This window comes from Oncorhynchus mykiss, chromosome 13, assembly GCF_057628025.1.
Source record: "Oncorhynchus mykiss isolate SJ-2025 chromosome 13, ASM5762802v1, whole genome shotgun sequence".
Taxonomy (NCBI): domain Eukaryota; kingdom Metazoa; phylum Chordata; class Actinopteri; order Salmoniformes; family Salmonidae; genus Oncorhynchus; species Oncorhynchus mykiss.
The window spans coordinates 23,338,528-23,351,241 of record NC_143034.1 but is presented as its reverse complement, the minus strand read 5'-3'; the positions used below and the strand labels follow the sequence as shown (position 1 = coordinate 23,351,241).

At 41.3% G+C, this 12,714-nt stretch overlaps 1 protein-coding gene across 2 annotated transcripts in view; it reads right to left on the bottom strand.

Annotated features, from left to right (window-relative positions):
• Positions 1-12,714, bottom strand: part of LOC110485738 (transmembrane channel-like protein 5) — a 30,848-nt gene that overhangs the window by 17,122 nt on the left and 1,012 nt on the right. Inside the window, exons 2-9 of one of the 2 annotated variants that reach the window (XM_021556891.3) lie at positions 12,249-12,427; positions 11,311-11,567; positions 5,324-5,401; positions 3,125-3,241; positions 2,647-2,749; positions 2,132-2,213; positions 1,444-1,704; positions 1,106-1,254 (exon numbers count right to left, since the gene is read on the bottom strand). In XM_021556891.3, coding sequence (XP_021412566.3) covers positions 1,106-1,254; positions 1,444-1,704; positions 2,132-2,213; positions 2,647-2,749; positions 3,125-3,241; positions 5,324-5,401; positions 11,311-11,567; positions 12,249-12,325 — 1,124 coding nt within the window. In that variant the 5' untranslated portion in view covers positions 12,326-12,427. Of the gene's footprint in view, positions 1-1,105; positions 1,255-1,443; positions 1,705-2,131; positions 2,214-2,646; positions 2,750-3,124; positions 3,242-5,323; positions 5,402-11,310; positions 11,568-12,248; positions 12,435-12,714 lie in introns of both variants that reach the window. The other variant, XM_021556892.3, reaches the window with a different exon arrangement.

Genomic DNA, 12,714 nt, shown 5'->3' with positions numbered 1-12,714 from the left:
ACATCCTACCATTTCAATGTTTAATTGCAATATTGTAATTATTTGCCACCATGGCCTATTTATTGCCTTAACTCTCCTATCCTACCTCATTTGCACATGATGTATATAGATTTTTCTACTGTATTATTGATTGTATGTTTGTTTATTCCATATGTAACTCTGTGTTGTTGTATGTGTCGAACTGCTTTGCTTTATCTTGGCCAGGTCACAATTGCAAATGAGAACTTGTTCTCAACTAGCCTGCATGGTTAAATAAAGGTGAAATAAAAAAATGTAAAATTCAATTGTATTGTTTACTTCAGTCTTGTTTGTTATTTATTTCACTTGCTTTGGCAATGTTAACATGTGCTTCCCATGCCAATAAAGCCCTTGAATTGAATTTTGAGACAGAGACAGAGACAGAGACAGAGACAGAGACAGAGACAGAGACAGAGACAGACAGACAGACAGACAGACAGACAGACAGACAGACAGACAGACAGACAGACAGACAGACAGACAACCTTGGGGAACCTCCTCTGCATTATCATTAACAGCAGACTCGTACACTTGTAAATACAACCAATATTTTATTTATTATTTTTATTTATTTTCCCTTTTGTACTTTAACCATTTACATATCGCTACAACACTATATATATATATATATATAAAATATGACATTTTTTATTCTTTTGGAACTTCTGTGAGTGTAATGTTTACTGTTCATTTTTATTGTTTATTTCACTTTTGTATATTATCTACTTCACTTGCTTTGGCAATGTTAACATATGTTTCCCGTGCCAATAAAGCCCCTTGAATCGAATTGAGAGAGACAGAGAGAACGAGAGAGAACAAGGGTCCCTTTACTGCACTATTACAACATGAAGGAAAGGTTCAATAAATATATAAAGGTGTGATGTGAATGTCATGGCATTGTGGATTTGATTGACATCATACATTTGAGATCAACTGGCTTTGATAAATTATTTACTGGCACTTGAAACCAATGAAGAAGCACACGGAAACCAAAGCATGCATGACATAAATGACCAAAGCAGAGTTAATAGTGGTCAATACAATGTTACTGTTACATGATCACTGTGCAGTCCCATCCCATACTGACCTGTAGATGAGGGCGGCTCCACACAACACCATGTAGGCTGCTACGGTGAAGAAGTAGGCCAGCTGCATATTGTACTCAGACCGGCCCCCTGTCCCTTGTGTTTTATTACTGTAGCCGCCATAATACATCACTGTGTGGCTGAAATAACCCTGTGGGGAAAATAGATACATCAAAATAAAACATTTTTACCACACAGTAACTGTTCACTGTATGCTGACTTTACAGTACGGGGAGTCGTATAACAAATATGTTGCTCAGATTCGTAGCGTATGCTGCTATGGAATGATTCACTCAAAAGCCTCGACCAGAAGTAGCGTGAATAGTAACCAACAACAAACCGCTCCGGTCAGTATCTCTAGCCCTTTGAAGCTGACCCCAGCGGGGATGTCTGGCGTGGGGTGATAGATGAGCTGGGGGATGGTGATGAAACCAAAGTTGACCAGGAAGGAGAAGATGTTGAACATCAGCAGCCATTTTAGGAACTTGAAGTAGGAGAGGACCCCCGTGCCAAATTTACCCCCGACCTCCTTCATGGTACCCCGCCACAGTTCCAGGGTCTGCTTGGCTAAAGTCATGTTAGCACCGCACCTGCGGAACGCCTGTGGGGGAAGACTGGTCTGAGAACAGTGGTGGGGGTCTTGTATGTCACAAATGCACTGTCATAGATTTCATAGCACAGCTGTCACAGAATAGGTGTAATTGTCAATAGAGGATGTGGATGATGGAACAGTAATAATGTTTAATGTAAGTAGAAAGTTATTGTATGGCCTGCATGGTGGCAGTCTGTTTCTGCTTTTGCCAATGTTCAAGTGTCGCTGAATGCAGAGACAGAATGTCACCCTGGCACCCTTGCTCATAAAAGGCATAATGATTTAGTGATAGCCAACCACAAGAAGCGTTGCACTTTGCCATAGTCTAATAGGACACTGCTTGTGCAGTACAAGGACACACAGGAAGTAAAGTTGGGCATCAGGACAGGAGGACACACAGAGAGACACAAAGATGTCAGAGAGTCAAACTGCTCACCAGTGAGACAGTCGTCGAGCAGTCTGAAAAGCAGTTCAGTTGCCGGGATTTTTTGAATGATTTCAACGCCAACACTTGGCCCCTAGGAGATAAGAGATCAAACAAACGTAAAGATTACAGTCTGATACAGTTATGTAGCGTATGATGATACGCACATCACAGCATTATCTCTTCATAAAATATATGACCTGTCAAAAGTTGCACAGTGCTCTTGGCTGGCTGTGTGGCTGTAAACTTTGGACTTGGCCGATGCGATGCGCTTATGGTAAACACTTCTTCCTTACCCGCATACCGCAAGAAGGTGTGTATGTGTGTTGGTGTGTGTGTGTGTGTCTGTGTGTGCGACTGTTCCCCCCCAATGATCTCACATCGCAAGCCTACATAACTGCACACTCGATGACCTACCTACCCTTGTACATAGTACTTATTTTACTACCCCTGGTCACAAGTTAAACTTTCCATAGTAAAACTGTACGAAAACAGGCACCTTTTGACCTATGACATGACAACTGTACCTGATGTGTTTCTTGTCATCAAAGCTCATAGGGAGGTCTCGGATGGCCTTGATTCTGTCCCTCGTTGACATGGCAACCAGCTCTTTGACCAAGTTCTGTTCCTCTGTTGGACAAAGACAAGATAAGACAGATCTGTGAGGTTATTAATCATAGTATGCCTTTAGATCGGAGTTGGAATATAAAAATATGAATATAATCATATATGAGTTAAATCATTGTGATTTAAGTATAAGAAGTGATGGAGGGTTATGATTGAGCTATAAAGATAGTATATAAAGACTTATTTTACTTCAATCAGTGTATCCAGAATATGACTTCAATGGATAACATTGTCCTGAACCGATTGAAAAGAGAAACATCATATTTCTACCGGGAGAATGGACAGGCATTCTCAACAGTGGTTGTGCCCATAGGAATACAATTCTAGTAACTCCATTTCTATGGATGTGCCGTAGGCTCTCCCTTCTTCATCCCTCACCATTTTCCATCTCATTCCTGATGTCGTCCTCAGAAAGGCCCAGATTGCCCAGAGCAGCCTCTCCTACAGGGAATAGACTCATCTTCCTCAACCCCCTGAACCTCATCGAAACATGACCTGGGAGACACGAGGACATCTAATTAAACACAGCTGACAGCCTAGCTATTACTGGGGAATTATGAGCTTAATAAAGAGTGTTGAACGAATAGAAAGCCATCCATCATATAGGCTTACTTTCAGCACTAACAATACGGAGGATATATAATATGTTAAGCTAATAGAAAGCACTACACATCCTATTTATTCATTACAGATCATGTCCACCCATTGACTTGGCAAACACAATTCATTCCCATAATTACAGTACAAACAAGTGAACTTACAAAGAACGGCATGCACACACAACTTACAATACATCATGGTTTATTGGTTCACACACTTACATGGTCCTTGATTGCACAAGGAAGTGGTTTTGGGTGGCTTGAAAGGGGAGCCCCCCCCCCCATCACATTGCATGGGTGTGTCGTGAGTCAATATTTACACTGTGTAAATAAGTGTTAGCTGCTGATGATCAACTTTGATTAAAACAAATCAAATAGAGGTGGTTAAAAAAAGGTTTCCTGTCACGGCCGTCAAAAGAAGTGGACCAAAGTGCAGCGTGGTGAGCGTACATTTTCCTTTTTATTTAAAACGTCGCCAACAAAAGAAAGAAACAACCGTGAAGCTTACAGGGCTAAGTGCCACAAACAAAGTTAACTACCCACACTGAAAGGAGGGAAAGGGCTGCCTAAGTATGATTCCCAATCAGAGACAACGATAGACAGCTGTCCCTGACATTTCCAATAGGTTGTCCCCATAGCAGAACCCTTTTTGGTTCCAGGTAGAACTATTTTTGGTTGCAGGTATAACCCATTTGGTTCCATGTAGAACCTGGAACCAAAAGGGTTCTTTGTGGAACCAATAAGGGTTCTTCAAAGGGTTCTCCTATGCAAAGGGTTCTCCTATGGGGACAGCCAAATAACCCTTTTCGGTTCTAGATAGTACCTAGATAGTATAGTGTACTATACTTCACATCCTTTTGACAAACGCAGTAGAATAACTAGCTGACAATGAAAAAACACACTGCAGATAACACACTCTAATAGAAACTAACATCTTTAGAGTGAAATTGTTTCCCCCAGCCTTATCTGTCCCATTAGAGTTATCCCTAATAACCTTCATGCTAACCGAGTAATGCTGCTACACCTCTGACATATTGTGTGTCTTTGTTAAGGCTAAATCATTGAGAAAGTATAAAATGCCAAAGAGGCAAACACTCTACAGATGTTGGATCTTAATTTGATCACCCTTTTTCAGGAGAACTTTCCTGTACAACTTGTAGTGCATTTGAGGTTTTAAAAAGGCTTCTGAAGTTTGTAATTTCCACTTTGAAATTTCAGACAAATGTATCAAACCCTACAAAAATGTCCATTGATTATAATCCACATTATAATTCACATTTCCTATTGCTGCAGGATAATTTTCTTGCTGTAGCAAACTGGCTAAAATTAAGATGCTACATTTGTACATTTCTTGGTTAGATTTCAGCAAACACCTAATCGTCAGTCCTCGTGATGAGGTAATATTACCTGGATTGTGTTCATTAGGCAATAAATGGAAGAAAACAGACTGAAACAGGGAGGGACTACCTGGACTTGTCCAAAAAGAAACGCTCATTGTAACGTTTCGTTGTAAAACGTTTTGCTACGTTTTGCCCTAATCAATACAGCCCTGTAAACTGTTAGCACCATAGTTTCCCGGGATGGTATTTTTCTGCCAACTTCCTTGTGCTGCCTGTCTACCTTTGGGTAATGTTTTATTAGACATTGGATTGTCATAAATCCTCATAGCAATATTGCAAAAGTTAGCTACACGAAATCTGTCATGACATGAACAATCTTGATTTTCATTCTATCTTTGAGTTGTGTGTCTCTTTAATAACCTCTTAAGGAGCTGACCCTTTAATTTTTTGTATATATATTTTTTAATTTAGCCTAAAATGACATACCCAATCTAACTGCCTGAAGCAAGGATAGTGCAACTGCTAACCTCAAAGGTTCTTATGATCAAAGGGACCAACTGAAAGCTAAAGAAGTAAAATAAGGAAGTAAATAGAGAGTAATCTACTGTATGTGCTCTTTAAAGTGGTTTGAACAGCACCTGAAGTTGCAGATGGAAGTCGTACAGGAGGCGTTGTGTCATAATGCGTTGCCTGGTCGATCTGGTACCCGCTGTGATCTGAACATCATGGAGAACAGAACACTAGATTCATTAATCGCATCCACCTCATTTTCGAACGTTGCTATGGGCACAGCCAAACAACGGAAGTGATGGATTCGATTTCTGCTTTACTTCTGCGGTAGGTCATTTAAAAAAAACATTTTTATTTCACCTTTATTTAACCAGGTAGGCTAGTTGAGAACAAGTTCTCATTTGCAACTGCAACCAGGCCAAGATAAAGCAAAGCAGTTCGACACATACAACAACACAGAGTTACACATGGAATAAACAAACATAAAATAAATAATACAGTAGAAAAAGTCTATATACAGCATGTGCAAATGAGGAAGGTTAATGGAGGTAAGGCAATAAATAGGCCATGGTGGCGAAGTAATTACAATATAGCAATTAAACACTGGAATGGTAGGATGTGCAGGAGATGAATGTGCAAGTAGAGATACTGGGGTGCAAAGAAGCAAGATAAATAAATAAATACAGTATGGGGATGAGGTAGATTGGATGAGCTATTTAAAGATGAGCTACAGTATGTACAGGTGCAGTGATGTGTGAGCTGCTCTGACAGCTGGTGCTTAAAGCTAGTGAGGGAGATATGAGTCTCCAGCTTTAGTGATTTTTGCAGTTCGTTCCAGTCATTGGCAGCAAAGAACTGGAAGAATTGGATTTGGGGGGTGACCAGTGAGATATACCTGCTGGAGCGCATGCTACAGGTGGGTGCTACTATGGTGACCAGTGAGCTGAGATAAGGCGGGGCTTTACCTCGTTGAGAGTTGTAGATGACCTGGAGCCAGTGGGTTTGGCGACGAATATGAAGCGAGGGCCAGCCAACAAGAGAGTACAGGTCGCGTGGTGGGTAGTATATGGGGCTTTGGTGACAAAACGGATGGCACTGTGATAGACTGCATCCAATTTGTTGAGTAGAGTGTTGGAGGCTATTTTGTAAATGACATCGCCAAAGTCGAGGATCGGCAGGATGGTCAGTTTTACGAGGGTATGTTTTGCAGCATGAGAGAAGGATGCTTTGTTGCAAAATAGTAAGCTGATTCTAGATGTAATTTTGGATTGGAGATGCTTAATGTGAGTCTAGAAGGAGAGTTTACAGTATAACCAGACACATAGGTATTTATAGTTGTCCACATATTCCCAAGTCAGAACCGTCCAGAGTAGTGATGCTGGACGGACGGGCAGGTGTGGGCAGCGATCGGTTGAAGAGCATGCATTTAATTTTACTTGCATTTAAGAGCAGTTGGAGGCCACGGAAGGAGAATTGTATGGCATTGAAGCTCGTCTGGAGGTTAGTTAACACAGTGTCCAAAGAAGGGCCAGAGGCATACAGAATGGTGTCATCTGCGTAGAGGTGGATCAAAGAATCACCCGCAGCAAGAGCGACATCATTGATGTATACAGAGAAGAGAGTCTGCCCCAGAATTTAACCCTGTGGCACCCCCATAGAGACTGCCAGAGGCCCTGGCAACAGGCCCTCCGATTTGACACACTGAACTCTATCAGAGAAGTAGTTGGTGAACCAGGCGAAACCAAGGCTGTTGAGTCTGCCAATAAGAATGTTGTGATTGACAGAGTCGAAAGCCTTAGCCAGGTCAATGAATACGGCTGCACAGTAATGTCTCTTATTGATGGTTATGATATCGTTTAGGACCTTGAGCGTGGCTGAGGTGCACCCATGACCACCTCTGAAACCAGAATGCATAGCGGAGAAGGTACGGTGGGATTCTAAATGGTCGGTAACCTGTTTGTTAACTTGGCTTTCGAAGACCTTAGAAAGGCAGGGTAGGATAGATATAGGTCTGTAGCAGTTTGGGTCTAGAGTGTCTCCCTCTTTGAGGGGGATGACTTTGGCAGCTTTCCAATCTATGCGAATCTCAGATGATACGAAAGAGAGGTTGAACAGGCTAGTAATAGGTGTTGCAACAATTTCTGCAGATAATTTTAGAAAGAGAGGGTCCAGATTGTCTAGCCCGGCTGATTTGTAGGGGTCCAGATTTTGCAACTCATTCAGAACATCAGCTATCTGGATTTGGGTGAAGGAGAATTGGGGAAGCTTGGGCGAGTTGCTGTGGGGGGTGGAGGGCTGTTGATCAGGGTAGGGGTAGCCAGGTGGAAAGCATGGCCAGCGGTAAAAAAGTGCTTTTTGAAATTCTCAGTTATAGTGGATTTATCGGTGGTGACAGTGTTACCTAGTCTCAGTGCAGTGGGCAGCTGGGAAGAGGTGCTCTTATTCTCCATGGACTTTACAGTGTCCCAGAACTTTTTGAGTTTGTGCTACAGGATGCAAATTTCTGCTTGAAAAAGCTTGAAAAGTTATTTGAAGGAGTCACTTTATAGAGTATAAAAGTCAAGTAAACAAGTGGAAGTGTAACTGTATATGAATTTCATTCAAGTTCTCAAACCTACTAGTACTTATGTTGTGATATTTACGTGAATTGTGTTGTGTATGAGATTAGGGCCTCCACAAAGCCAATAACTATAACGATAAACTATAGTCTACATAACTATAAAACCTTGGTGAGCATCCACACTAGAGGAAAGTTTATTGTTTATTGTTCTGCAGGCCTGCAGGCCTGCACCTGTCAATCAACTGATCAAAACATTCTTCTGCACACTGCCTATTAATAAGGTGGTAACACTAGACCATTCACGAGGTCTCTAACGCACAGATACTGGTTCAGACCAGTGCTTTCAGGGTGTGTTCATTGTCATAGTGACAACTGCAAATAACACTTCAGTGTACATCTAGGTCAAATGAAAAAATAATATAGTAACTCATATTTAAATGTAGCAATTGAACAACAAACGCAGAGCCTGTACATATTTTACAGCATCTCATTGCCTCGTTGCTCAAGTGGTTTGCAAGTGATTTCCATTTTTCTAATGGTTGTCAATTCCTTTGTGTCTTATTTTTCACTGTGCTCATCTAGGCTATGTCCTGTTCAACTATTTGCAATGCATCAGTGCAACAATGTTATAATCATAACAGGTCAAACGTGATCAATCACACCAACACACTTTCTCTCTTCAATTTTCCCCGAAATTGATTTTCTATGCTGTAGGCCTGTTTTACATTCAGCAATTAGTAAAAGAAAGCCTGCTTATTTCCCTGAATAGGCTATTAGGCTTTGTAATAAAAAAAAGAATACAAATAAATGCCCTATAGCTTTTGTAGCCTATAGCTTTCCTGGGAATTCACCAGAAGAGGAATCGCCTATTGCAGAGAGGCTTGTTATAGCATGTTACCCACGGGCACAGCTGGAAAAAAGAGGCTAGTGATGTGTAGCTGAAGTAAGAAGCTAAATATTAGCTAGATATTAGGCCATGCATTAGCTAAATATTGCAGCTATAGTCTAAATATTTACCTGTCAAAGTCCGTTACAAGTTTATGAAATGGCAAATCTGCAGTACGTTCCTCCAGGCTGCGCACTGTGGTTCACGGGCACGCAAAGTTCCATTATTGATTAGGCATAGGACTACGTTTTTAGACAATACATTATTGTACCTGGGCTACAACAACACAGTGCAACGAGGAATGTATTCTTGTTATGAAGTGAGTACACAATTATTGTCCATAAGCTGTAAACTGCAGTGATGTAGGCTCATTTGAATAACCGCTCAAACGTCCTGTTTTGTTTCATTCCGAAATAACTACATAGGCCTACAGCCTATAGGTCTGATTATGCAACCATTTGGATCAGTTCAGGTCTATTCGCGACAGTTTAGAAGCACAAGAAAGGTACATTAGCAGGCCACTCATATGGTGTATTTTGTCAGGATGTAGCCGGGTGTTAAGATTGGCCTACTATAGGAAAATATGGGCTTCTCCTTTCCAACTCCCCGCTCGTAAAGCTGTAGCCTATTTTACATTCAGCAAGGGAGTGCACGCGTGCATCTATCCTCCAATGGGAGGTTAGTAGGCTAAAGAAGAAATAAAGGGTCCAAATAGCTTTTGTACTCTTGTCTTTTCCTGGGACTCCTCAATATTTAAGAGGAATAGCTGTGTCAGTGGAGAAGCCAGGTGCGTAATTGCACAACAGAACAAAGACAGACAGGCTCGAGATGTAGCCTAAAGCTTAAGTAGAAGTGTATGCATATTAGACCATTATTTATAAGCTCAATGTTAGGCTTAATACTGTAGTGAATATATCCAGTCAATGTACAAAGCAACATTTTTAAAAGTTGATCAGATAACGAAATCCTAGGTAGCTCTACACTAGGTGCGCTCCCGAGGCTGCGCTGAGTGCGCTCCCTCCCAGTCCCCGGGTTTGCAGCTGGAAAAGCTACCATATGTTTAATTTTTTTAGGGACAATAAATGTATCCTACCTATGCTACCACAACACAGTGTAATGAGGAATGTTATTATTGTTTTCAAGTGAGTACAAAACTGTAGTCTAGCCTGTAAACTGCAACGAATAGCCCATGCCATTTGAAAAACCGCTCAAAAGCCTGGCGTTTTGAATACATCCCGGTAATCATTTGGAAATAACTGCATCTAGCCTGCCTGATTGGGCAACCATTTGAATCAGTTGTGGTTTTTTTCTCTGCAGTTTAGTCTACAAGGTCCAGGCACACAAGGCAAGTAATATGTTGTATTTTGTCAGGATGTTTCGCTATCAGAAACATGCCAACTGCAAGGATTTTTAGTGGAGCACATATGAATTATGATAAAGCACAAGTTCACAAGATGTTGGTGGTACCTTAATTGGGGAGGACGGGCTCATGGCACTGGCTGGAGAGGAATTAGTGGAATGGTATAAAATACATCAACACATGGTTTAATGCCATTCCAATCGCTCCATTCCAGCCATTATCATGAGCCATCCTCCCCTCAGCAGCCTCCACTGATGTTGTTGCAATAGTTTGAGTGTTTGGCTTCCGTGTTTTAAAAGCGTTCGAAAAGTAGGTGGATATGGTACCTATAACAACATTGAAAACACAAAGAATTAACCAAACAAAAGGCAGGAGGTAATAGAAGAAATTCAAAGTCACATAGCAACACAGAACCTGAAGACCAGCCACACTGAAATACTACTCCATTCCCAACCTGGACTCAGGGGTAGACTTAACATAGTAAAGTAAATCCAGACACTCCTATTAGTACGATATGTTACGTTTCATATGGTACTGTATGTATTCATTTGTGGATGTCCATCCATTTCATATGATATGTTACGAATGACAATTCGTATTATATGTTACAAATTGCAATTCAAACAATATGTTACAAATTGCGATTCGTACAATATGTTACGAATTGGCAAAGCATATGATATGTTACGAATTCCAATTTGTTGTGGCTAACGTTAGCTAGGTGGCTAAGGGGCTAATGCTAACATTAGCTAGGTGGCTAGGGGTTAGGGGTTAAGGTCAGGGTTGAGGTTAGAGTTAGGTTAAAGGGTTAAAGGGTTTGGCAATGGGGCCCTTCATCTAGGTCCCCAGAGTAGGATGAACTCATAGATACCATTTTTATGTCTTTACATGCAGTTTGAAGAAAGTTGCTAACTAGCACTAGCACAATTGCTAACTAGCGTAAGCACTATTGCTATTAAGCATTGGCTCACGAAACTACCTCAAACTTCCATCATACTGGACTTATGTAAACATACCAAACGTAACATATCATACTAATTTGAGTGTCACGGATATATATTTACTATGTTACGTCTAGTCTATGCGACCAGGCTGCCATTCCAACAAAATCATGGCCATACTATCCCCTCAGAACCCAGAACCAAATCTTGGGAGGAGAGACTACCCTTACTACAGCACAAGGGATCATATTTCTCTGATCTGTTTACAATACAATCTCAAATCAGAAAACGTGTGTACTGCCATTACATCGGTGTGTACATTACTTGTTTCTATTGTCTAATTAATCAATTAAATCAAACCGACTTACTGAGGTCATGCTGCTGCCATCGTGCGCTCTCCGACCGGGGAGGAAGGAGACCCATGGGAATGCTGTCTCTGCCCCTCCAGCTCCCCTCCTGCCACCCGCCCCAGGGCACTCTCTCCTGGGCATCGTTGTAGCTGGACTGGACCCCTCCTGGGAGCTGCTGGAGGTCGGACCTGCCCCTCTGCCCCCCGGCTCCATCATCCCTGGGGTAGGGGTTACCATGTGGGTTACTATGATGGGATTGGGATTTCCTGGAAGGACTTTGGAGAGAAGGACAGAGGAGATAACATTACTGGTGTGTTGTTGTATAAACCCTGCATCAGTCAGTCCAACACCTTAATCATTACACTCATAAGGTTGCTGATGGTGTTCTAAGAATCATGCTACAATATTATTATAGACATTTGACATCTGTCATAGACAATAATGGGGTTTTTTCTGAGGCGCTATAAAGTGAGTCTCTTGTAAGAAATACCATTACTTTGGTCACACCGATGAAAGGTTCATGACCGTCTCTAGTACTTAGCACGACATTAACTTAAAATGACAACAAACTCCTTGTACTGTAACACAACATTCAACACACCAAGAAGGAGAATTGGCCCACTTTGACAGTATTCATTTCAGGGATAGCTTCCTGCTACAATGTGTGATGGCACTGGCACTATAAAAAATCTGACACCAATTGAGAGATTAGAGATGATGTGACCAAGCACAGTGGTGGTTTACATTTAAATATACAGAACAAAAGATCCTCTCAGAATTATTTTCTAATACTGGACCATTATGTTTTACTTCACTTCTCATATTTGAGTTATTTGTGCACTCTCCCCCAAAACATTTTTAAGAGCTGTTCTCTACCCATTCAGGTTCTCTACCCAGTTAAAGCAGAATTATAACAAACATCCAAACAACACAATCGTACAAGTTGACACACATACCTCCTATCTATCTCCAGGGTGTCACTGTCATGATAGGCAGGGTTGTTATATACTCCAGTGTTGTTGTAGTGCGACATAGGGATCCTTGGCTTGATCTTCTTCTATAGTGGTTAACCCGGTGGGGGTTTCTGTTTGTCCCTCTCTTCTTTAGTCCCCTGGAGGTCTGAAAGGTCCTCCTACTGTATTCTCAGTAAAACAATTCATGAGAATCAGCTTGCCATTACATAAAATGGGAACTGGAAACGAGACATAAACGTGCCACTAGCAACAAGACCACCTTGGGTATAAAGAAGGGGCAAATACAAGACTTCTGAGACCATACCTCGATGCTATTCCCATCTTACTTTCACAAATAAAGCTGTGCTATCTAATACACATCACATGTTTTGGATTGAATGGCTGTCTTCAGTAAGTTATTTAACTCCCCTGTCCTATCCCTGTGTATATCATTATTTATTAACACAGG